At 46.4% G+C, this 27,721-nt stretch overlaps 1 protein-coding gene across 1 annotated transcript in view; it reads left to right on the forward strand.

Moving 5' to 3' along the window:
* Positions 1 to 27,721, forward strand: part of LOC138567904 (ectonucleotide pyrophosphatase/phosphodiesterase family member 7-like) — a 416,216-nt gene that overhangs the window by 153,884 nt on the left and 234,611 nt on the right. Inside the window, exon 4 of the mRNA XM_069646404.1 lies at positions 19,129 to 19,274. Coding sequence (XP_069502505.1) covers positions 19,129 to 19,274 — 146 coding nt within the window. The remainder of the gene's footprint in view (positions 1 to 19,128; positions 19,275 to 27,721) is intronic.

Genomic DNA, 27,721 nt, shown 5'->3' on the forward strand with positions numbered 1-27,721 from the left:
TCTTCTTACCACGCCTTGCGTTCTTGCAACCTGCTCTCCAACCTTGACTCTAACACCCCCTGTGTCCTCATCTTGCTTGATCTGTCTTCTGCCTTTGACACTGTCAACCCGGCCATCCTGCTAAATTGTCTCCGTGATAACCAAGGTATCACCAGTCAGGACCTGGCGTGGCTGACCTCCTTCCTCTCTGACTGACCCTCCCAGGTCCAAATTGGGTCCTTCCTCTCTGCTATCCTTTTCTCTACCTGTGGTGTCCCCCAGGGGTCTAACCTCTCTCCCTGGCTGTTCAACCAATACCAGGCACTCCTTGACCACCGCATTGCTGCTCTCTTCCCCAACTTTCAGTGCTATACGGATGACACTCAGCTCATTTTCATTCTCCGTCCCTCATCTCTGACTGTCTGTCTGCTATACAGGAGTGGTGGGCCGCCAATGACCTCTGCCTTAATGCCAGTAAGACTGAGATTCTCCTCATCGGCACACCCACTCCCTCCTTTCCTGCAGCTTTCTGGCTGGCCTCTCTTGGCCTTCTTCCTGCTCCCACCTGCAAGGCTAAAAACCTCTGGGTCATCTTCGACTCCACACTCTCCTTCTCTCCTCACATCTCTGACGTCTCTAAGAAGTCACACTACCAGCTGCACCTCCTCAGAGGTATTCCTTCTTTACTTCCCCCAGAAGCTCACTGTCTCGAGAGGTCTGGTTCTCTCTGGCTGGACTATTGCAACAGCCTCTTTCTAAATCTGCCTGCTTCTACTCTACGCCCTCTGCAACTCATCCAGAACAGGACTGCGAGACTTGTCCTTGGCCTCAAGCCCAGGGATCATATCTCTCCAGGACTAAAATCTCTGCATTGGCTCCCAGTGGCTGCGAGGATTAAGTTCAAAACCCTCTGCATCGTCCACAAGGCCTTCTGGGGCCTGGGGCCTCAATACCTTCAACTCTCTCTTCCTAAATATCTTCCCTCTCGAGCTCTTCGCTCATCCGCCCCCAACTCCCTCTGGGTCAGTCGCTTCTCCAAGCAACAAGTTGGTGGTAGATCTCTTTCTTCGGCTGGGGCCACCCCCTGGAAATGCCTCCCTGCCTCCCTGAAACTTGAGAACCATCTCCGGTTCCGGAAGCACCTCAAAACCTTCCTCTTTGCTTCTGCTTTCTCTCCTCCTCTCCCCTGCTGAATTCATGGCTGAAACTCTACTGGTTACCTGGCCACCCTCTGATCTCAGGCCCAGGTCCCCTCCACCTGGGAAAGAATATCTTGAGGGATGGAGATCAGCTGGCCGTTCTTTTATTTATCTTATTATTATATTTCCCATGTACTGAACTTTCCCCAACCCTTTCCCCCCGCACTTTTCTTTTTCCCCCTTCCCTTGCACTTGCGCAATCTGAATGTCACCTGGCTTAGTAAGATCGTTGACTGTCGCACCTTGAAACACTTGTGTATAGGTGCGTTATAAATGCCAAATCATATCATATCATAACTACAGTTGAATTTCTTCGAGTGCCTCTTTCCGTGCACATACCCCCTCAGGTTGTCTAAAAGCCCCTTTTGCTAGCACCATATCAGTTAATATGGTGATGGAAGCCACAATCAAGAAGAGGATTCTCAAGAAATTGCATTGTTTAATTGACAACATTTATCAGTGTAAAACAGATTTCAGTCCTCAATAACCAATACTCTGATTCTCAACTCCAATATGTTAGGCAGAATTGCACGCAGTACCCTCTGGGACCACCACATACAATTAGGACTACAGGTGTAAGCCAAACCAACCTTTGGTAGAAGTCTGTACCGCACAGTTTTTGGTAGCGAGCTGAGCAGCCAGGCTTATCTCAAGAGTGAACGTGAGCAGTACAAGAGGTTACACAGTGGTCCTTCAATCACAGTGGTTCAGGTAGACACTTATACTCAAGGTTTCTTGGTAAAACAGTTATTAATTTATTACACAATCATTTAGGAAACATTCACTAGAAGGAGGCAACTTAACATTATACACAAACACAATTCAGCACTGAACCAATAAGTTTCTGAACAAGTTAGGCTCCCCTAAAGTAGGAGCAAAATGGCACTTCAGTTACTTTCAACAGTAGTAAAAGGCACAAGTTAAGTAGAATAGATCACAAATACTTTCTTAGGCAGTGCAAATAGTTTCAGTTCACAAGAGGACTCAATGTAATTCAATAGGCCTAGGCCAAAGTCAATGGACTAGTGTCTTTGATAGGAAAGAGCATTTCTTGTAGTAAACGGTAAAGTCTTTGCAAAAGTTCTCAGAAGTAGTTTAGACAAAAAAGAATCATATATTGGGTCACAAGCTGATAAGGCCTGCAAGCTGGGAAAATTACACGAACTTTCACCGGAAGAGTGGCGTTCTCTCAATGGGGTTGGCACAGTACCTTAGTATGAAGCAAAAGATGCAGCTGAAGACGTTGGTTCATGGCAGGTCCTACATATCTCACTGTTCCTGAGCCCCAGTCGTGGGGACAAGAGGGAGGACATCGGGGGACTCCTGCACTGCACGGGATCATCGGAAAACGCAGATCAAATGGGGTCACTTCAGTTCCAGTAGCAGTAATTCAAGCACACAAGCTGGTGTCCCTCTCCCTGGTTAATCCTAACCAGCCTTGAAAATGGTATCCACGTGGTTTACGAGTTGATTGGTCCCAGCAACTCAAAGGAAGAATTCGTCCTTGAAGGGGCTTCTCTGTCGAGATGAATTTGGCAATTCGGACCTGCAGCAGGGCTTCACCGGGAAAACCAACGGTCCAGGAGTTGCAGCAACTGTCCTCTTCCAGCTCTTCTTCGGTTCTTTCGTTCCAGTGGTCGACTCTGCTTTCCAGTCCTAGAGACTCGCCTTTTAAACAGTTCTCTCCCTTTCATTCCAGCCTAGCTGTCACTCACCCAGCAGGGTGGCTGTCCTTGGCGGACAGTCAGCAAGCCAATCATGCCAGAGTGCATTTGGGTCTCCTAGGAGACTAAGCACAGGGAGTTTCAGGCACCACCCTCACTTCCTGCCCACCCCAGACGCCAGAGGCGGTCTTCAGTCTTGAAGCCCGCCAAAGGCACACGAACAAAGTGATCAAACCTGGTTTGGCAGGCAGAGACAAACTCTAGAAGGACCTTTCCAAAAAGAAACTGTGAAAAAAGAAGACCGGGACCTGTTTAAACAAAGGGGCTTAAGGCGCCATCTTGAAAAACAAGGCTCCCATGATTATTAGCTACCGGTGTTCGCAATCGGGAAAAACATGGTAGTTAGTTGTAAAACTACTGCCACCAGCCTTTTCAATAGGAAAGGGTAGCATTTCACTGCTACATGAGTATTTAGACACAGGGGATACTAGGTAACCCCTCCAGCACTCCATTGGAAGATGGTGTGTGCTCGGTCTAAGAATTTGGAAAGACTAGTAAAGTCAATGTCACTTTACATTCTCTGGGAAACAGTTCATCCCAGAGAAAGTATTTAAACCTTTGGGAAGTCTAAAAGACATCCCTGTGTCACTGCACTGAAGGTGCTGTGTAACACACATGAAAAGCAGTTGCCTATGTAGTTATCTAAAACTCCATAATCAAAGAACACAAGTGTAAAACACACATCAAAATACATGAAAGAGTGGGGGAAATAAAGGCTCACACTCTTTTCAGGTAAAAAAAATCAAGTCCTCAAAATCCAGAAAAGTTGCTGGGGGTCTCTAAGGTGAAGGGAATTAGCACATTTATGAGAATTCTCCCTAACACAATACAATATTGCCCTCCATGCAGAGGGTCGTAATCCCATCACAGGTGCATTCTCATGGCCTCCGCGAGTGCATCGCTGAAAAACTGTTCAAACAGCAACCCTGCGTGAACAATTACAAGGACCGAAATGCATCTGGGCAGTCTGTGCCAGTAGCCAGTGCAATTTTTAAAAAACCTTCAAAGAGTAAGATCCTCTAGAAGGGTCTTCCAGGGGTGAACCATCATCATGCACATCCGTGCCCAACTCTATGCTCACAGGGGCTGACAGGCACAGCAGGGCTGTAACAAGAGTCTATGGAATCCCAGGTGAGCGTTTTTTTGGGGGAGTCCATATGGCTGTGTTGGGGAGTAGGGGGAATGTTTGTGACATGGGGAGGGTGTGGGAAAATGGGCACATGTAAATGTTTGCGTGTAAGTGCATCTCCGGGGGGGGTGGGGTGTTCGTCAGGAATTGATTGGGGGAGGAAGCGAGGCGGCAGGGTATGAAATGGGTGCTTGGGGTGAAAGCCCTCTGATTTCTGCAAAATCCCACAAGTGCGGGAGAGGGAAGGGGTAGCGGTGCGCAGGGATTAGGTTGTCGGAGGGTTGGAGGGATGAGCCCTCCCCCACACATATGTGAGAATTCTGCATTTTGAAGACTGCACAAAATCGGCCAAAATAAATCAGTCTTTTTTGTTTTGTTCAGTCTCCAAAATGTGGAACTATTACATAGAACCAAAAGATTGGCGTTTTGAGACAGAACGGTATACCAGCCATTTTTGCCACCTGACACTGCATTGTAGGCAATAGAACTATCAGCATTCCAATATTCTAATTAAGCTTTATAGTCCCATTCTGGGAGCTACACCAGTTCCAACTGGCCTGCAGGCTGAGGGACTTTACGAGCATGTATTGTTTGAGGGAGGAGGGCTATAAAGCTATAGGTACCCTCGTTTCGGTCTGCCTCTGCTTCTTTGGGTACTGATAGATGACAACCAGGAAGCAGAGTTGGGCCTGTGGAGAACATGGTTGCGGTGACCCATGGAGTTTGTGACGAATGGAAGAGGAGACAGGCATCTCGTCTCAATGGAGTATGGCACAGAGAGTGGAGACAGGAGTAGACAGGAGGGATCAAAAGGCAGTGCTGTTCGACTGAGGGTAGAGACAGTGGAGGAGATGGAAGATGGCAGCTATGGGCTCTCCACAGGTAAGTGAAGGCCCCAAAGAGGATAGTGATGTAGTAGTCACCCTGGGTTATATCAGAAACTAAAGCCCAGAGTGAAGCTAATCAGGGACTTCCTCGTCACTCACCAGGGTAGCAAGTCTTACAAGTCAGGGCCATGCCCCAAAGCATTCCAAATCAACAACACAGGATGGCTATTATTGAGGAATCCAACGAGCATAAAGTATGCGCACAATTCTAAAGAGGGGTTTGTGCATTAAAAGCACAGTGAAAGTGCAACAGTTGAACCACTCCCATAACACATTCTTTGCAAAAGCAATTTAGCATTGATCCTGCTCTGCATCTGACTATATCCTGCAAACCTTTCCGGAATTGAAAACAAACACAGAACTTTTGGTCCGTCTTCTTTGTCTCTGCCAGGAAGGACCGACTTGGGGTGCACTCTGATGAAGTTACAGATTGCATAGCTAGAGTTATACTGGCAAAAGATGGAGGACAATTGAAGAGGGGATAAAAGCCAAGTAAGAAAGGCTTTTCTTGTGTGGCTGTGCTACTTTTTGGAATATCCTGAGAGAGAGAGTGAGAGAGCGAGAGAGCTAGATAGGCAGGGTGGGAGTTGGAGGGAGAGAGGGGGAGAGAGATGTAAAGAGGAGGCAGAGAGGGAGAGGGAGACACAGAGAGAGAGAGAGAGAGAGAGAGAGAGAAAGAGAGACTTTCCATATATCCCACTCTTCCCAGCAGAATATAGAAGAATGGGAGGACATACGATGTGCTGAACGGAAGTCTCGCTCTCCTTACAGGGAGTAAGCCCTTGAGGGTTCCTCTGGCTCCTAACTATTCAGTTATTCCACTCTGGAACAAAATTAGGCCATAACCGAAGCTATGGTGAATGCACTAATTGCAAGGTGTGCTGGAGTCCCCACTATCCGTTGTGCGCTCCCCCTTGAAGAACAGATAAGTCTGATAGCTCCTATGTGTATGAACAAGAGAATGACTTGGACATGTCAATGAAACATATTAAGAAAACATGTAGTGGAGGAAGTTTCTGTCCACCTAATGGCCAACAAGTGATTGCAATATATGTCTGTTTTAGTTACCCCATGTATCTCAGATGGTGCGCACAACCAGTACATTCTCGTTGTTATTGTTCTTTTTCTTCTTCCCGGCATTAAAAACATAATCTTTCACGAATGGAAGGATCCAGGCAAAACTTAAGTTCCTAAATGACAGAACAAAATTTACAATGCTGAAGGGTTTGCCCAAAAGGGTCAACCATGGTTGCTTATGAGGATGTGGCTCTGTCTAACAATATAGGTAAGACATTTGAGATTTTCCATAAGAGAACACATGCCACACCCACTTTTATACTGTGAGTGAATACATATTCTGCATATAGGGACCACTCCCTTGTAAGAGATTTCAAGATCCTTCTTGTAGAACAGGAGGGAGTTTTAGGCATGTCTCCTATTTTGGAGATCAGGGAGAAGCACCTCTAGATGTAATCAGACCCGGCCAGGGCCATGGCTCTTCGAGCAGTGTGACAGGGTCAGGGCCCTGAGAATGTGAGGAGTTGGATAGGAACCTCTCTCAACCTAGGGCAGGACGTCTTACAGGTTTACCAGGGCTAGTACTGGCCAAGAGGCAGGAGGAGGGAGTTGGGCAGGTCCCCAATCTCTGTCCTTCTAGGTGTGCCCTGTGGCAAGCAGTGGCGTCGCCAGGAATCAAATTTAGGAGGGGCACAGAGGTGGCCAAAGACAAAAATAGGGGGGCACTGACAAAAGTAGGGGGAGAACACTGCTCGTCTTAGGTAGGGGGGGCACAAGAGGGGGCACAGGGCTTCACAGGGGGGGGGGCTGGCCCCCCCAGTCTCCCCCTAGCGACGCCACTGGTTACAAGTGAGGAGGACAATAGTCTATCACCCTTGCACCTTGCTGGCCCTGTTCTCTCTTTTCCTTTTCAGAGCGCCAATCACAAGAAAGTCTTGCAGTGAGCTGTGAATCCCTGGACTATGGGATTCAAATAGTTTTTCGTGCTCCAGCTTCCGGGGCTTCACCGCGGCAGACCAATGACGCTACAGTTAGCAATTCCTATGTCGAGTGGCCAGCCCAAAGCACCAGCGTATCCACATTAGGTTGAGGGTTTTGGCTTAACAAGCATTTTGTAACCGTGCCCCTGTGTGACCAGGCCCTTTGGAAAATGCCAGGTACAGATTGGCCCACGGAGGAGCAGGTAACCAATGGGAAGAGTAAAGAAGGCTATATCACTGAAGAAACCATTTAAAAGGAGAGTAAAGAAGGGCTGATTGTGGGTTATTCAGGTGAGGTCCGTTGGCGAGGAGGCAGACCAAGAGAGCAGGTGGAGCAATTAGTGTTGCTTTCCTTGTACGTTATTAGGGTATTAGGGCGGAGGGTGCCTGGTCTCATTCGCACGCCGCAGCAGTGCTCGGCAGTGCAATTGTTCCTTCAGACTCGCGCACATCCACTGCCACAGTCTTTCCTTGCTGCTTACTCGCAGCATCACGGGATCTTTCTCTGAAATCCAGTGTGCCTATTTAAAGTGGCCCAGAAGTGCAGCAGACGATCGCAGACGGAACGCACTTGTCATGATAAAGTTGTGCCCGAGTTAAACCCGTCTGTGCTCATCCGTGCGCAGGATGGGCCATGGGCTAAGAAAACTGACGATAACATCACTAGGAAATGGTCCTGTGAGGACCTATTGTGCTTGGCACCCCAGGACATGGTTTCCCCCGGTCGGAGCTAGCACTATTCCTCCCCAAATTACACCAATGACTACTGATATTTTAAGGGCCTTTTGGTCAACGCACGCTTCTCGTCACCCATGCAGCTTTCTGCAATGATATGATCATGGAGCTTAGCCCAGATGTCCTATGTTTAACGGAGACGGGGTTCAATGATTTCTCTGGGCCGCAGTGGTTCAGATGCTCACTGCAGCTTATGATATTATCAGGCTGCAGCGTGTATCAGCCCACCCAGGCGGAGGCATTGCTTTGATCCATCAATCCAAATTGACAGCTACCTTTTTACCTTTAACCCAGCAGTTAAAATGAAAGCCCGATTAGTCCGGATTTCCATCTCTGCATCCTGGACTATGCACATTTTAACTGTATATCATCCACCTGGAGCTGACACCGCCTTCTGCACTCAGTTTCTTAAGCTAATAGCGACCCCGAGTCTACAGTTCTCGTATCTTTTGATCACTGGGGACTGTAACCTGAAATTGAATCTTCTGATCATACTGGAAGTCACCCAGGTTTTTGACACTATGCGTGACATGGGTTTTAAGTAATTGGTCAATGGCCCAACCTTCACTTGGAAATACACTGGATTTAGTTTTTGCTGCTAAATCACTGTTCACTGTATCCCCCCCTTTCCTGGTCCTCTGGTCTGACCACCTGGTGGTCCCATTCCACATTTCTATACAGCTTCTGAGTATTACTCCTGACCAGGGGAAAATACTTAAGCGTATCTGGACCAGGGCACTTAATTAGGATATCATGTCTACTATTCAGGAAAAATGTAACACTGCCCATGAGGTGGATTTTTCCTTCATGACCAATGGATTCCTTGGCATTGCAAAAACTACAGAGGGCCGCTGCTTGCCCCTCCGAACCCTGGTATAATGATAACCTCAAAGCCTCACACTTAAAAAGACGTCAGGCCAATCACAAATGGCGGTGGTCTTATTTAGAGACAGATAGTGCCAGCTTTGCACAAAGCTTTAAAACCTACCACCAGGCGACTCACCTACCAAAACCACCTTTTACAATCTTAAAGTCGAAAGCGCCCTGAACCACCAGCCCAAAGAGCTGTATGCCCTGGTCCGCTTGCTTTCTGCCAAGACCGACACACGTGCAGGTGTAATCCCTACCTCGTCCCTCTGTAACGCCCTATCCGATGTATTTGTAAAAAAGTTAGTAATATATGCGATCACTTTCTTCTGACTAACCAGAGCATTGATCTCCCTGAACAGTCGAATCCCGCAGTACCCCCCTGCTGAGCTGTGGTCTACCTTTCCCTCCTTTTCCCTGGTTGGCATTATAGCAGCTACGAAGTGGCTTAAATCTGGATCGCCTTTAGATGCAATCCGCTTATGGATCATTCAGGATATTATGCTGCAAGTCGCACTATGGATCTCCCAGGCAGTTAACCTTTTGTTTCCCGAGGACTACACCCAGTAGAACTAAAACACTCCCTTGTTATTCCACTCCTAAAAAAACCTTCACTTGATTCTGCTATCCTTGCTAACTTCCGTCCTATATCCCTCCTCTGATTCGCTTGCTGGGGCCCCTTCCTGCCTTGAGGACACTACTTATGCCTGTGGACAGTGCCTGAGAGGTGTGGAAGCGCGACCAATATGCAAAAGGGCAAAAAGTGCAGTGTTTGGGGCTATGCAAATGCCCGATATACACAACCGTGCAGAGAGGATATCACTTGTCCAGGCGCTGCCCTGCCCCCCTCCGAATACTGGACACGAGAGCCACTGAGCTGCACCGACCCGCTTCCAACTCTGACATGTCCGCCTAAGCAAGACCACTTGATAGGTACTGTTGGGGACGTACCAACCCCCCACCCCTTCCGGTAGCTGAGGAAGACTGCACCTGAGTGCGGAATACCCCACAACAGCACACTGCGCACCGGGGAAGCGTCCCCCACCAAGCGAACACCGGCGTAGAGGCTGCGGAGGCAGCTGAATTGGGAGGATGATCATCGATAGTGACTGTATCAATTGAGTAGTTCTAGCTCCGTTGCGTACCAGGGGGAACAAATTACCCTCCACCCTGGCAACGGCCTATACCTACATACAAATAACTGGACACTACGGTACTGATCCAAAGGCGCACCCCTACATCCTTACAGGGACTACAGCTACACCCCATACAGGGTGGCCGGGGCTCCAGTGACTGTCATCGCCAATGGGTACGGACCTCTCAGCCCGATTCCACCACCCTGTGGTACGCACACGCTTGGGCTGCGATACATGGTGGGTGCAATGGGAGCTGCCTTGCTGCACCTTTAACCAACGGGTGAAGAGAAGATACAAGAGAGCCAGATAATGTTTTGAATATCGATGCAACCGCGTGACACTCCTCACTGAGGGTGAGCCAGGTGGGAAAAATGCACGGAGACACCCAGAAAAGAAATCAAATCCAGTGTAGGAGAACCACTTTCCTAATATCTCTTGAAGTGGGCTGGAGGATCAGGGGGGTTCAGTCGAGTCCTGACTGTCCCGGCCCCACGTATGGTAAATAGACCTGCCAAACACGTACAAAGACTACACTGGATCCACGCACGTAGAAGCTACAAGGTGGCAGACTCACAAGCTACGGTGGATCTACTGGACGACATTGAGGCCTGAACATACCTGAGGCTGTGCTGACCGATGGGAGGCCAGGTGGGTGAAAGGAACCGTACCAACCCACGCCAACTCCGACCGAGCTGAACAATTTGTTAGTGATAAAGGTGATCGAATGGATCCGTTGAGCCGAGGGTGCTGTCCGCAACCCTGCGTGTGGAGTGGGAGCCCCTCCGCACCAGAGAAAGCCAAATTCGACATCGCTACCCAGACCTTGTTGCCACCTCGAACGCTGGTGTGGCAATTACAGACCTGGGCCTTAACCTCAGACTCCCTGTGGAGGGGACGCACCTCCTGCAATGCTGGTGTGGCAATTACAGACCTGGGCCTTAACCTCAGACTCCCTGTGGAGGAGACGCACCTCCTGCAATCCCGGGGTACCGAATCCACCTGAGCTGCCACTGCTTCAGGCTTCTTGAACCCCCCCGGTGTTGGCAAACAGGAACCACGGACACTAAATACCTCAGTCTGAGGAGAGCACCGGATCAGGAACAGGTAAAGACAAAGGAAAAAAGACAGCCATGCAGAGCCCCATGGATCAATACATAGCATCCACCCCTGCAGCAATGACGATCTCTGTACAACAGACAATCTCGCCTGCTGAGACAGAACCCCTGTCTTTGAGGGATGTGATGGCCGCCATCGCCAATTCTCGCTCCTCTACGGAGAAGAAAATGGACGGTATCATGGCTGAAGTATCTTTTCTCCGCTACCATCTACAGAAATTATCCTCTCGCTCGGGAGAGGTGGAACACCGTATTTCTGGAGTGGAGGACGACCTTGGCGGAGTACACCAGCAACTCTCACAAACATTGATACGTTTGAAGACCTTGGAAGCACGGGTCGACGAGAGCGAGGGCAGATGACGCTGCAATAATATTCACATTCTGGAACATGGAAGGGCCCAGTATGGAACTCTTTTTGGAACAATGGTTGGTAGACCTATTTGCACCGAAACCCTTTTCTAAATTCTTCTCGATTGAAAGAGCCCATCGGATGCAGGTTGGAAGACCTACCCCGGGTGCCCCTCCAAGACCAGTCATTGCCAAACTCTTAAATTATCGAGATAGAGATGCAATTCTACAGATGGCTCGCACGAAAGGGGCGACTACATACACTGGCTGCAGAATTGCCTTTTTCCCTGACTATACCCGAGAGGTACAAAGGGCCAGGCAATCTTTTGAACACCTAAAGAGGAAACTTCACTCTATGAACGTCAAATATGGACTAATGATCCCCACAACAACAACACGCTACACTTTGCGGACCCACAGGAAGCCTGGAGATGGGCGGAAAACCACATCGAAGGGAATTGAGGGAAGACGCCTCGAACCCTTGAAGGAGACCCCAGGACCAGCAGAACCGAGGCCCGTCAGCACGACAACCCTTGCCCCCAGAACAAAATGACCCAGGGCAAGAAGCGGACCCCTGAAAGCAACAACCTGAGTGCACAGGCACAAGGAGTAAAGAGATACAGGACTGCAGATGAGCTGGTGTGCCAACCGAGATATACACTGATCCCAATTCCCTTTTCGTTAATGTGGTACCCCAGCGGCAGCGGCCACTATGGCCACCACCCGAGACTTCAGGCCTCCACCTGGCATAGTAAGTTTACTGGTTAAGACCGGGGGCGGGTTTTAGTTGCCTCCTGGCTAATGTTTGGGCAACAGATACTTCAGGTTGGGGCAGAGTATGGGGAGAGGGGAGCAAGGGGGGTGTTTCTTTGTTTATGGTTTGAGTTTTCTAGATGCACATGAGAAAACAGCATTTTTATTATGAAACCACAATATATATACTGACCAATCACACCTCACAGCCCACGCTACATAATCCACACAATACTTGTATTATACGCCAACCATGACGAACAGACAACCCCCGCTAATGACCACTAGTTTTTGCAAATCTCTCAAATTTCTTTCCTGGAACGTGGACGGCATGGGCTCTGGAATTAAACGACGTCTTATTACCCAGTTTCTTAATAGACATTCCCCAGACGTCGCCCTTCTTACTGAGATGCACTTAGCAGACTCGACCTGCAACTTTTTCCACAGAAAAAAATTGTCGCTCAGCATCCCATGCAGGGTAAACTATGGGCTCCCGGGGAGTCTTAATCCTTCTCCAGAAATGCTTGCCGTTTAAGATGCTCGCAGTAGAGCAGGATCCAAGGGGCCAGTTTGTGGTGCTACAGGGCACGATTTGGGTTGAGACTCTGGCTATCATGGCTATATATGCAATGCCTGGGCTTGGGATGAACGTATAGATGAAATAACTATCCTGATGGCAAATCCCCAACCAGACATGTGGATTTTGGGGGGAGATTTCAATGATGTCATGAACAACACAATGGACTGCACCCACATCCGTAGCTGCAACCCGAATACTCCCACAAAACTAGCGACATTTGCATCAACACTTGGCCTTTGCGATACATGGAGGGAACTCCACCCAGGGGACAAGGGCTTTTCATTCCACTTGGGAGCTCATGCTTCCTTATCCAGGCTGGATTACTTCTTCATCCCAATCCCAGAAGTACACAGAGTAACCAGAGCAGAACTACTTACCCGCTGCATCTCGGACCACTCGCCTTTAGTAATGGAGCTACATGTGGATAGACCTGCACCCCCCAAGATGTGCAGGCTAAATAGCTACTATCTGGGTTTTCCTGAACTCATTGAGCGTATCACGGAGAAATCTAACGATTACTTCGAGATTAACTCTACCACAGTTGTAGCCCTGTTGTACTATGGGAGGCTTTCAAAACGGTGCTTAGAGGGGAAATTATTTCTTGGACATCTAATAAAAAGCGGGAACAGTGGCGGAAGGTGACAGAGGCTGAAAGAGAGGTGGGAGATGGGAGGCTAGGTACATACTGGATACAACCCCTGAAACACACCGGTCCCTTCTCAAAGCCAGGGAATGTCTTCGGAATACTGCATTAGACAACGCCAGTCAGGCTCACTGGGAATCGAGGGCTTGGCTCTATGAACACGGTCACAAAGCTGGCAAGATGCTGGCCTGGCTGGAGAGGAGAGAGGAAGGGCACCGATATGTCAGAGAAGTCATGAATGAGCACAATTAAAGGGCCCACTCAGACCCAGACTTTACAGAGACCTTCCCCAGCTTCTACGCCGCCCTGTACCGAGGCCCGGCATCCCCAAGTGACTCCTCCTTCCTAGATAATGTCACAGTCTCTCAGCTTTCTGAGCAACAGAGGACACAACTAGATTCTGATCTCACTGAAATAGAAATTGCTTAAGCCATCACCCAACTGCAATCCGGGAAAACGCCGGGTCCCAAGGGTTTCCGGTGGAGACCTGAAAAAAATTGGGCAGAGACAAGAAGGCTGCCCCCTTCACAAAATGTTCCTGCATGCTAAGGAACAGGGTATCCTCACATCAGATCTGCAGAAGGCCAGCATTGTAGTTATCCCCAAACCTACATCCTGACCAATGTGGCTTCATGCCACACAAGTCGACCCAAATGAATATGCGTCGCCTCCACTGTTAGGCAGAATCCTATGCAGTTCCCTTAGGGAGCACTACAGAAGATTAAGACTACAGGTATATGCAATAAATCCCCTTTGCCATCAGTCTGTACCACAATGATTTATTTGGTAGCTGTGGCTGAGCAGTCAGACTTATCTCAAGAGGGAGATGAGCAGTATTCAGGGTTTACACAATAGGACTACAGTACTATGGAGCAAGGAAACACTGACCAAAGCTTTGTATCAAAAAGAATATATATATTTATTTTACACACTCTTAAATCTTCACACAGATCACTATTATTAAAGCAAGTTAAAACAGTCCAGAAAAGTATACACAACTCCCTATTTAAATTGTAGACAAGTTTGAGCAAGAGTGAAAACTGAGCAACACGGCACAGTGTAAACCAAGCAGCAATGGCACTCTAACAATTTCTTCAGAGGGAGGGAAAGGACAAGTCATACAGGGTTAGACTCCTAAACACACCAGCAACACTTCCCAATTGGATTGTGAACAAGTTAGGCAAGGCAGTACTTTAGCATAAGCAATACTTAGGTGAAAACTGAGCACAATGGCACTTCAACAAAATAGAAAGGGGAAGGAAAGGTGGTTATAAGAGTTTAGGTGCACCAACACAGTTTTTCGTGAAAAAGCAATCTAGAGAAGGCAGTTGTAACAAATTTAGCCGGAGTCAATAGGCCTGTGCCAGAGTCAATGGTACAAGGCAAAGTGCCCAGGATCAAATGGTTCTAGTAGCTGCAGTCAAGTCTTTGTTTAACGATTTGAAAAGGCAGTTGCAGAAGGTAAAAAGATAATGTTAGAGGAAAGGGGCGGCCAGCCCAGAATGTAAGTAAAGGATTTAAAACACCTTTAGCAATACCCAACGAAACGGGAAGCCTGCCGGAACCTGCGGAACCTGTCGGAACCTGCGGTGGTGGTAGTTCCTGACAGTTCCTGCAGTTCGGGAGATCCAGCAGAGGAAGAGAGGCTCTTGTCGTGGAGGAAGGTTCGAGTTACTGCACTGCCCAGGGATGAAGCCAGCCGCAGTGATGCCAAAACGAAATAAAAGGCACGCTCCTTTAAATTGCGGTCGTGGTGGACGGGTGCCTGGCTATCTGGTCTCCTAGTGCTGGGCACTGGAAATTCGACCAAGGCAGGTCCTGGAAGGTGACTGGCGAACTGGTTGGCCCCACCAGCTCAAGGGAAGAAGACTCTTGCAGGTAAAAATCTTCTCGAGTCGTTGGAGAAAAAGTGGAGAGGATCTGCAGCAGGGCTTCACCGGTGGTTCAGTCGTTGCAGATGTCTTCAGCTTCTCTCCTCTTCAGGTTTCTTAGTTCCAGTGGCGACGTCTTGTCCTCCAGTCCTCATAGCCCTGCTTTTATGCAGAAAACCCTCCATTCATACAGCCTAGCTGTCACTCACACACCCCCCAGCCTATCAGGGCAGAGTGCGACTTGGGTTGCTTAGGTAACCCTGTCCAGGGTGCCTATTCTCCCTCCCACACATCCTGTCTGCCCCAGACTCAGTGGCGCCGAGAGGAGGGCTTCTGTGTAGAAGCCCGCCAAAAGGACGAACAAAGGATCCCCGACCTGGGTTAGGATTTCAGAGAAAGACACGAGAAAGAAATATTATCAAAGATCTGGCAATAAAAACCTACCGGAGTAAAGTTAATAATAAAATAAACCGGCGGTATGTTAAAGGCTGTCAGTAAAAGTGGTAGCCTCAAACAATGGGAAAATCCCATAGGAAAATATTTGCGGTTCAATATTTACGGTAGTAACCACTGCCACCAGCCAGAAACTTTGGAGAGAGGGACTGGACGGTACCCCCTCGAAAATGAACACCAGGGAAAAACTATTAACCCTTTCCAGTACTTCCATAGTAAGATGGGTTGTACTGGTTTTGTTCTTAACCATTTACTAGTAAAGTCAATGAGGACTTTACATGCCCTGGGAGACATTAGTCAGTCCCAGGGTATGGAGTCTATGTTTGGGGGTCACTGTGACACCCCTGTGTTACTGCAATGAGGGTGCTGTGTAACACACATGTAAAAAGATGATACCTATGGGGGTGAGAAAAACCCCATAGACCATAAGCACAAAAATAGCCTCAAACACACATCAGCAATATGTCTAAGAGTGGGAAAAAGAGTCTCACTCTTAGCAGGAGAGAAAAATAAACCCTTCAAATCCAGCAAAGCTGGTTGAGGACTCTATAGGTAAGGGAAATTAGACTTAGAAGAGAATTCTCCCTAACATCCACCTGCTCATGGAGCGTGCTCTCATTCTAGATACACCCCTGGCCCTGCTCACCATTGATTTTGAAATTTGATTCTGTGATATGGGACAGCCTCTGGGAAATAATGAGACGTATGGGATTTGGCGAGACCTTCCTGAGCTGGGTGAAACTATTATATGAAGCCCCACACGCAGAGGTGAGGGTGAATGGATGGCCCTCTAGATCGTTCCCACTGGGTAGGGGAACACGGCAGGGGTGCCCCCCTCCTGTTTGCATTATCAATCGAACCGCTGGCCCAATGGGTCTGGCAGATCAACACATGGACAGGATTCAAATGGCTGGAAGGCGATGAGGATAAGGTGTCCCTCTATGCCAACGACCTTCTCATATACTTAAGTGATCCAGCCCATTCGTGCCCAGTCGAGCACAGATGTTGGCACGCTTCAGTGAATTTAGCAGACTGAAGGTTAACTGGGGGAAATCAGTTCTCTTCCTGGTGAAGGGTGGAGATCACACAGTCCCCCCTGACTGCCCGTACCGGGTAGAATATGAAAGCTTCCACTGTCTGGGAATACTGATTTCTGGGAATCTCTTGGAATATGTGGCTCATAATTTACACCCGATACACACGATGTCAGATACTTGACACTCCTCCCACTAACACTGATGGGTAGGGCTGCGCTCTTTAAGATGATGCCGTTACTACGCTCCCTGTATGTGCTAAAAGATGCCCCACTTATGGTACCTGACTCAGAATTTGACCGAGTTGAGAGTCATCTCAGAGAACTGATATGGGGAGGAAAACAACCCTGTCTCGCTCTAGCCACGCTACACAGGTGAGTTTGGGAGGGGGGCATGGGAGTCCCACGACTCCAATCTTATTATTGGGCAAGCCAAATGGTGGTGATCAATGATCTACTTCATGGTGATCGAGAATTATCAAAAATCAAGGCTGAATTAAGCGGGTGCCAAAACACTTTGCCATTGGATGTGATTTATCAGACTCACAAAAACCTCCCCCACAAATGATGACAGTACATATCGCCATACTCTGGAAGCAAGCACACGTATACATTGGGTGGGACAGTAAGGTGTCCCTGATGCAGCTGCTATGGCACACTAGCAATCTTACAGAAATAGGGAAAGTGGTGTTGTGGCCACGATGGAAAGAAGCTGGAATCACCAAAGTAGGCGATATCCTCACCGAAGGAGCTATTGGCTCATTCGGAACCCTACAACAGAAGTTTGGGCTCCCAATGACTGAACAATATCACTATAGGAAATTTACCCATGCCCTGAAGAAACACCTGCCAGAACTTGTCAACGCGCCCAAATGCACACCCCTGGAACGCAATCTTATGATGGAATGTATACCCAGCAGAGTCACTTCGACCCTGTATAATGCCGTCATGGCCTTTGCTACCCCGGAGCTGACCAATTTTAGACTAAAGTGGGAAACAGATGTGGGAACCATAGAACCAGAAGACTGGATACAAGTTTTAATGTACCCACAGGAAATTGCCATTACCTCCAGGCTTTGGCTGATACAATTTTAAATTCTTCATAGAGTCTATTATCGCAGGGTGGCGCTATATAGCTTGAAACGTGCTTCTGATCCAAACTGTCTAAGATGCTGGGATGGGGACGGCATTTCCATACACATTCCGTGGGAATGCCCCCAGATCAAAACCTTCAGGGGATTAATGTTGTGCAAAACTAACTGCGATCCTCGGGAGAACCATATCTTTAGATCCTAAAATGTTGCTCCTAGGCATTCCAGATGATAATTCCGCCAATAGATGGGAAATAATATTTTTATCTGCAGCAGTTGGGCTGATAAAATGCAACATAGCTCAACGATGGGTTGCACCAGAGTGCCCAACCCTCGCCCAATGGATTGCTGATGTGGACATGTGTGCAGCAGTGGAACACAGAATTTATACAGCAAGGGGCTGTCCAACAAAAGCAGATAAGATACGGTTGAGATGGGAAGAAGTTATTGTCTAAGGACTCTTGGTATACCAGATGCTGGCCATGGGAAGAACTGAGGGGATTTAATACATCAATGTACAGGATGCTTGATTATGTGTATTAATGCCGTAATGTGTTATAGCACGGAATGTGATGTATGTTTGTTGGACTTGTTTTAAAAAAAAATAATAAAATGTTTTATGAAAAAAAGGATGAGTTTTGGCTCCCGCTCTTTTAAACCCCTACTTCTCGGATCTGGGAAACTGCCTGGGACATGTTAATTCTAGTTCCACCATGTTTGGGATCCATGCTACTTCACTACTTCGCCTATGCAATGACTTGGTAATTTTTGACCAAACCTCAATAGGGCGTATGCCCTGAGCCAATTTATGGATGAGCATAATTTGGCAATAAAACTTCACAAAACTAAGGTCATGATATTTGGGATGTTCTTCGCTTAAAGACTACATGTGTACCAGTATCGTATGTTGAAGGTGATGTGTGCAATTCTTCAGCAGACATTGGGATATTGGAACAGCAGGGTCTGCTGCAATCTTTCCCTGGATTGATAGCCACAAAATTAGACTTATGACTCGTTTTGTGGCTGTAGGGGTTCAAGTGTTCACAAGCAAAGGGACAAATATTCCTGGGATTACTGAGAGTGCCAGGTACACCATACATACAAGCTGGAATCGCAGCACTTTTGTGCATTATGTTGATCTCTGTTTTTGAATTAAAGTGTGTAAAGAAAACTGATGGTCCTATCTCTTGCTAAAGTAGAAGTAAATGTTGTATATGTATGATTTGGTAGGTGTAATATGAGCATAGATGATTGACCTCAACTCATTTTAATGTGGCAGTGATGTGCTTCATTTGTAAATGTGTGTTACTTTATCTAATGAACTGTTCTATATGATACATATGCATACATGTATAATGGTATTGCCCCATCCCTTTTCTGTATCACTTAGTGGGTTCCTATTAAACTGGCATCCTCTTGCCCCTCCCCCTCCTTCTCCTTTCCACTTCGTTCCAATAAAGGTTGTTGCAGACTCAATGCCAAATGGTGCATTCTATAACAAGTGTCTGTTGATATGACATCTGAAGTACAATGATAGAATTCAGGGTAGTGATATTTGGCTCCCTAACGTTATCTTTGGCTTCTACAGGTCGCTGGATTGAAGATCATGGAGTAATTCATAATTTAATGTTTGATCCGGAAACTCAGAAAAAGTTTTCCCATAAAGCAACCCAAAACAAGACTGAATGGTGGGATAATGGTGTGCTGCCACTGTGGATTACAGCCCAGAATCAGGTACTTGCACAGACAAATTATTCCTTAACTCTCTGATTTCTGTGAAGAGAGAGGCAACTATTTTGGCTACAGGAGATCAGTAACCTTTTAAAACTCAGTAGAGTATGGAGCGTAAACAACCAAGCCCTCCTCAGTGCTCAACTCTCCCCATTCAATGTACCTGCTCTCGCAAACCCAGAGAAAAAACACCAACAAATAAGGACAAATAAGGGCATTTGTTAAGGCATGATTGATTGTGTCTATTAAAAAAAATACTGACATATCGGAATTATGTAGCTATCCACTTTCAGAAATAATCACCGGCAATGCCTCTATGTCCTTACACTCAGGTTTCTGTGTCTCTCAAGAACACCGTAGAAACCACCTTCGGGAGGGGCTCTGCGGTCCAAAGTGAAACCAACAATTACCCTACATTCTGGGTCATTTGGATGGAAGGCCAGTAATATGACTGAAGGAAAGTGCCACCTCCTCGGGCAGTATTTGTACAAATATGCCCAACTCAGAGTTACTACGGGTGCATGGGTTAATGGTAACCATATTACTGGAATACCAGAGAGCGTACAAAATCCTTTTTTTACAAATGAAACATTTTCACCATCATATTGAGGCTGGAAATTAATAATGTGCATTATCCATGCAGCCATGGGTAGCCAGCATTTTTGCCTTCGGCTTTCAGGCTGCATTCACCAGTATAAGCCTGTGTTTCAGGGAAGGGCAATGAGTATGTACTGTTCCCTTGTGCTCCAGGCCTTGTGTTGCTATTTCCACTCTGACCACCTCGCCAACGCTACACTTGTCCTCCTGCCTGCTACCTCTCATTCCCACCTTCTCCGCCCTCACCATCCTACCGCAACAGGCTCTGCCAGCCCCTCTTTCTTTTAACTTCCCTGTGGCAGGGTCAGGGTTTTGATCCTGTAAAGGCGGAGGAGGACCACTATGTCAGTGATAGGGAAGAGTATGCGGCAGGTATGGGGCAGGAGAGTGGTGAGAAAGTAAAAGATAGCAGTACGAGTGATAGTGGGGAAGGCAGATAGAAGAACGAGGAAGGTAGTGGGGAGACACATGAGCTAGAGTGTAATAAGCTCAGGAGACAGACTCGTAGACAGGGTCATTGAGGGAGACATGGGAGAGGAGGCTGGGAGGAAAGAGGTACGAGAAGTGAGAGGGTGATGGAAGAGAGGTGAGAGGAGAAGGAGAGGGGGTGGATAGGAGGCAGAGGAGGGAGAGAATTGAGAAGCGAATGAGTGGGGTGGGGTACTGGGAGAACGCAAGGGAGAGGATGAAGATCACAGAGCAAGAATAGATAGGAGAAAGAGACAGATGGAGAGATAGAATAGAGATAGTTAGTGAGAGGGAGAGTGTAAGAAGGAGAGCCACGTGGAGAAATCCTAGTCCAACTAGTCTGCATCCAAAAAGGAGAGAATACCAGGGATATCATTTAAAAAAAATGCCTGGGGTAGTGGAAGTGACATCACACACTTGATCACATCAGACGAGGAGGCATCACATGATCCTTTGACCCCATTGACATTATAGGAAGTTACATCACTGATGTAAATACAATGTACAGTTTGTGTAAGATAGATACAATAATAAATGATTCCTTATGCAAACAAATGACCATTTTAGTTACCACCTTTAATCACTAGAGTCCTGCAGTGATGTGGCGGGATGCAGCCATTATTACAAAGAGGTACACACAACTGAGTCATCATAAGCCAGAGGCACTTCTTTTATGTGCCATTAATTCGAGCCTCATTTAGCTACGTACTGCCAGTGCATTCCAGCTGTTTCTGTTTTGTCTCAGACCAGATAGCCATCATAGTCAAGGTATTTGTACATATGCTCAAATACTGTTACCGTATGATAAGTGCAGCTTCAAATGCCATTGTGCGCCAGCTAAAGTAATTGTATTCAATGTACTGCCTCACCTGCCAAGGTACTGTGACCATAATCTAAGTGCAGCCACGTATGCCAAAGTACGGTTTACTTGTTATAGCCTCACATGCAAGGTACAGCTTTATATGCCTAGGTGTCTCCACTATATGCAAAGTGCAGCCGCAATGGCCAGATAGTCAGTCTTTCTGTTTCTGAGCACTATTCTCCAACCTAATAAAACTCCACTTATCAACCCCAGAAAGACAGTCATGCCTGCATCTTGCCTACATGCCTCATGTCAGAGGAAAGTGCTTTTCCTAATAGCTATGCCAAGTAAAGCCTCATAATCCAGATAAAGGGTCTCATCATGAGGTGGGCGGAGCAGTGAAATGCAGTGGTAACGCTATTACCGCCGCATTTATTGCTCCGCCCAATCTCGAGTTGGGCGGAAAGTGGGAGTTGCTGGAGGTAAAAATATCCCCTTTCCACCCATTTTCAGAACTATTAGCGCTGGCGCTAATAGCGCCAAGAAACCCCCATTGGGTCCAGTGGACCTAATGGGAATGGCGATTTACCTCCCTACCACAAATCGGGATCTAGGGCAAATTGCGCCAGATCGAGTTGCAGTAACGCTAATAGCGTTGGGCACTATCCTGGCACAATTAGCGCCGGGATACCGCCAAACCCGTTATGAGGACCATGGTAATTATACACAAGGTAAAGGTTGACATGATCAGGTGCTACCATCATACAGCAAGTGCAGGTTCAAATCCCCATGTAATACTTTATATTGTCTAATGCATCATAAGTCTGGTATTATCATATGCATGGTAATTTTAAATGCTCAGGTGCAGCCATCGTACACCACTTGCTGTCTCTTGCCCATGTCGACCCCATTCCACCACAACAACCGGATACAAGGCGTGCAGAGGCACCATTCATATGCTAAAAAAAGCAATACTCTCTGTGAGTACGTATGAACACTATCGATACTGAAAGATACTATTAAGATGTTATTTTACTCTACTGAAACTGGCGGACAAATTAGTAATGTGTAGTTGTATTTGTTTATAGGGGTACATGTGGATGAAATGTATCTTCATCAGTATCGCTGCATAACCACAGTTTGACGGTGGTAAGCAGCTATATTTTTACACCTTTTAATAAGAAGGGAGGTTGAATAAATGTATAAACAGCAGGTAATTGATTGCTGTTCATTTCTCTATACTAAACTATACCCTTGTGTTTTTCTCGCCCTAGATTGCGCTGGTTGCTCCGCTTATCTAGGGTGAGGGGATAGGAGAGAGAAAACTTGCCCTATCACTAGCCTTCTACACACTCCAAAGAACAACTGACTGTTCAGATTCACTTAAAAGGCACATGCCATAGTCATCAGGGCATGTGTCATCTGCCTTACAAATGAAGAAATATTTTAAATTTTATTCGGTTTCTTTGTTTGGCAGAAAAGGATTTAAAATATTTTTTTTTAAAAAAAGATTTCTTTCTCAAAAAATGTTCAGTTCGTGTCTTGGGTTTTAGTAGGAGACATGCAGCAGAACATATATACTGTTAGACATTTCTAGATCGAATTGTAGTTTTTTCAAAAACACAACCCCATATATTCCACAGTAAGTGTCCCCTTTGTGTGGGCTCTGACTGTGGTTATGCAGCAGTGTTTGTGAGTCCATTTATTGTATACTTACTGGTTGAGTTTTTTGTGGTTGTATGCAGTTTTTTCATGACATGGGAAATTGGACCAGACATTCTTTTTCGATCTCTGTGATAAAAGAAAAGATCATATGTTAGTGTAGGTAGTTCATAATGAGTTATTGCATTGCATAATAGACATTTCTGTTTATTTCTACTTTTATGCTATTCATCTATCTGATGGGTTGTTGTACATTTTTTGGGTCAGTTAGATACCTGTTGGCGTATTCTAACTGTATATTTCTTGATTGATTTTAGTGGTATTTATTTATCTGTTTGCTTGTTGCAGGATCCTGGGGCAGTTAGATACCTGTTGGCGTATTCTAACTGTTTATTTCTTGTTACATTTTAGTGGTATTTATTTATCCGTTTGCTTGTTGCAGAATCATGGAGCAGTTAGATACATGTTGGCGTATTCTAACTGTGCATGGTTTTGAAGTTGAAGTTTTGCTTATGTTCATACACAGGTTACGTATAAAATTTTGGTTTTAAAAATATTAAGTAAGCATTTACAAGATTTTCTGGTAATCTCTGCTTTAGAGCAATGGTACTATCATTACATTCGAACCATCCACAATTCTTTTTTATATATGGAGTGTAGTGACCTGCATTGGTTGTAGCTCCTGCGTGGTAGATTATACCTATTGTTGTGAAGGTTTTCTTACCAAGTGATACTTGACCATGTGTGAATCCAGTCAGTTTACAGTTGTTTTTGGTACCATCTGCATTGTAACGTAAAAGCATTAGTATTATGTATTTACTGTGTGTCTGTATTTGTAAGGTGGAGCGATTATCTGAATTGCAGCTAGTACATAATCTGCCATGGTTTGCATTTTGTACAAGTTGCTGAAATGGAATGGATTCGCAGTTAGGAATGGGTACATGCACAAAGCGTTCATTAGGAACTTGTTCCTGTGTCACATGGCTGCAGAGAGTGCATGTATGTTTCCACGTGTATGAAATCTGTAAGATTTCATTCATAGGTATGTTTTGTTTTCCAGTACTTGTAGTAAGTACATTAGAAATTCTTGTGGATCTTCTTGTGAGTTTATAGTGAATTTGACCATTCCAGCACAGTAGTCCCATTCTTGTCTTATTCCATGAACACTGTAAGTGTTGTCAGGATTGTTGGTTGCATTTCTATGAAGGACTAACATTTGCAAACACAATTGGTCTGTACTGTGTAAGGAAATGTTGTCAATAATTGGTGGAAATTGGAATAGAATACTTATTGCTACATTTGCGTAGCAATTTACACCAGTTGTATTTGAAAATATGAATGGAGCTGACAGTTCTGTGTTGAAGTCATTTGTTCGGAGTGTGTGTTGCTTCTTTGAAGAAGTAGTTGAGTTACTTTGAGCAGTAGATTCTTCTTTGGTTGTGGTACTTGATGATGTATTAGCTTCTTTTACTTTCTTTGGGGAAATTGCAGTGAGATCCTATATTGTTTCAGTTTGAAGTAGTTTTCTTTTACAACATTTTGCTTTTAGCGGAACAGGATAGGTTTTTAGATGGGGGGGGGTGTAGAGTGAACGCAGTCTATTGTATTCTAGAATGCAAGGAATATCAGCATTTACTTTACTTGCATCAAGTGTACGTAAGCGTGATAGTGCTACATAGCTCATGCCTTCTTTAAAGACTGTACTACCAATATCTATCAATGCTTTATCTAGGGTAAGACCTTGTGATTTGTGAATGGTAACTGCGTATGCTAGAGTTAGTGAACATTGTTCTCTGCATACATACATGTTTCTTACTTTGCCTGCAGCTGCTGCCAAGGGCTGGAGCCCTTTGATGCTGCTCCTCCGCTCGATGAAGGAGGAACGACAAAGTCCTTCGACCCCCCTCCCTCTGCGATAAGACACAACCAGCCTCCATCTCATAAGCATTTGTTTGGAAGCTTTATTTTGATGTCTATTACGGCATCCAGCCGCATTGAGCCCAACACCACCATGGCCAGGTGTACGGCTAAGATGGCGGCGCTATAGGCCGTCTATCCAGCAGCTCTACGAAGCCTCACGTTGCCAAGCAACACTCCGAGGCCAGCTGATTCGCTGACCCGCAAGCTTCTTCCACCCGACACACGCACCGGAAGGCGTGAGCCGGATCCTGCAACAAAGGATCCATACTAAAGATCCTGTCTTTGCCTGTTCCTTACTTTGCCTGCAGCTGCTGCCAAGGGCTGGAGCCCTTTGATGCTGCTCCTCTGCTCAACGAAGGAGGAACGACGAAGTCCCTCGACCCCCCTCCCTCTGGAGTAAGGCACAACCATCCTCCATCCCATAAGCATTAGTTTGGAAGCTTTATTTTGATGTCTATTACGGCATCCAGCAGCATTGAGCCCAACACCACCATAGCCAGGTGTACGGCTAACATGGCGGTGCTATGAGCCGTCTATCCAGCAGCTCTATGAAGCCTCACGTTGCCAAGCAACAATCCGAGGCCAGCTAAATCGCCGACCCGCAAGCTTCTTCCGCCCGAGTGAGCCGGATCCTGCAACAAAGGGTCTGTAGTAAGGACCCTTTGCCTGTCTTGCCGCTTCGCAGCCTCTGGCCATGAACCTCTGTCCATCGCAGTTGCATTTGGTAAGCCACTCCAAACTTAGTCACTTATTCTCTGTATGACCCTATTCATATGCCACTTGAACATGGTGGCTGCCTAAGGCTCCTCGCTCTACATGACATATGTCCAATTTTGACTCTCTCACTCAATGACCAGTCTCGCCATATATATTCTTACCTAATGTGCAATCCTCCTACATATGCCTAATCTGAGAGCGCTGACACCCTTCACCTTATCTAAAGGTTGGGTGCACCGTAGACTTAAAGTGTGACCGCTTGTCCTCCACGCTGCTTAGCACTAACTGTTTGTACACAATTAAATGCCTGTAATCCGCTGGCCATGTCAGCAAGCTCTGCCGCTACATCATGATCCTAGCTTGCAATGCCAATAGTAATGTCGAGCGTCACTGTATATGTCTAACCTGCCTTCTGCCAGATATCGTGTCATTCTAAATGCCTAACCTGCCACTAGTTATTGTGTCATTCTAAATGCCTAGCCTGCCACTAGATATTGTGTCATTCTAAATGCCTAGCCTGCCACTAGTTATGCCTAGGGGCCTTGGTCCACCGCAAAACATGCATTTGCCTATGATCTACACTGTCCTACTGAGGACTATCCTAAACCTAATCAGCATACTTAACCCCACCATGACTCACTGTCTGCCTTTAGCTATTCGACGACACACCACAACAAACCCCTATGTCAGAATAATACTCTGAACACCAGACCATGCGATCTTACTCAGACAAACTTCAAACTTTGTGCCAGACTCCCTAAAATCTACGAACCTTTCGTTAAAACTTCACGCCCTCACACAAATAACATTACCAGATCCTTACGTGGCCCACAGCCTAACACCAAAACCGTCACTCATAAAGCCACTTATATCCAGCATCCCCTTCAGTTTAACAGCCGGCTCACCAGAGTTATTAACACTCACCAAAACACCATCATAACATTCAGCTACCACCAATGGAATCTACGAAGACTAACATAAAAGGAGACCTAATAAATGCCCGCTCCATGGTGGCCCATGGCACTGGAATAGCTGACTTACTCCAGTCAGAATAAATTGACTTCCTTGCCATCACCAAATCCTGGCTACATGCAGCAGCAGGTCCAGCGATCATGCTAGCTATTCCTGACGATTACACCCTCTTTAGAATAGACCACACTAAATCCCGAGGCGGTGACCTTGTCTTAATTGCTAAAACTAATCTAGCTTTGAGACTCACCATGCCACTAAATGTAGATTTATGTGAATCCCTCACTGCCAAGCTGACCCTCTCTAACACCCAGACCCTGTCTATCCCCCTCATATACAGACCTCCAGGTCCCCTAGGCTCCTTTGAAGAAGACATCACTAACATCTTGTCTGACAACCTAAAAAACTCTTCACAATGCCTCCTCTTAGGAGATCTCAACTTAGGCTTCAATGACCCTTCAGTTCATAACGCTATGCTTATCAACAACACCCTCAAAGAATTAGAGTTCACCCAAAAAGTGATAGGTGCTACCCACACCAAAGGCAGAACCCTCGACTGGATAGCTGAGCACAAATGTCAAACATCCATCATCTCCATAATACTGCAGCCCTGGTCAGACAACTACCTGATTTCCTTCTCCTTGGGGGCCATCCCTCCCCTACCAGCCAACAGTATAGCTCCTGCCATCCCCACCAGAAACAAAAGAAACATCACAGCTGAAAAACGTACTCCCCTGATTCTTCCCACTCTCAACTCACTTCCCGACCATACAGCGCCATTCACCTTGGTAGAGGAATACAATAAAATAATGCAATCCTCAATAGATGTCATAGCACCACGGAAAAATAGAAAGAGCAAACCTAAAAAACATGTGAATACTTTGTTCTCTCTCCATCTGAAAGCAATCAGACTAGGAAAATGTAAAATTGAACAGATTTGGAGACAAGATCCTTCTGACACTAACAAACATAACCTTTGCAAAATAGCCACCCACTACAAAAAAGAAATCATTCTCGCCAAACAATCATCTTACAACTTACGCATTACTCAAGCTAACTCAAGCGCTAAAGAATTGTTCTCAATCCTTAGAGAGATAGAAACGCCCATCCAAGCGCCGGATACCTGCCTTAAGGACAAAGCATGGTGCACTAGTATTCAGAGCGCTCTATCTAATAAGGTAACAGCCCTCCAAGTTAAGATCAAAAACCAAAAAAACAAACGCTCCTCCTTGCTCTGAAGCCTAACAAAACTTCTACGTCTCCACCCCAACCCATTCCGCCACTTGCCAATCTACCTATACCCGCTTCAAGTTCA

This window comes from Ambystoma mexicanum, chromosome 2p, assembly GCF_040938575.1.
Source record: "Ambystoma mexicanum isolate Mex_15411 chromosome 2p, UKY_AmexF1_1, whole genome shotgun sequence".
NCBI classification, from domain to species: Eukaryota; Metazoa; Chordata; class Amphibia; order Caudata; family Ambystomatidae; genus Ambystoma; species Ambystoma mexicanum.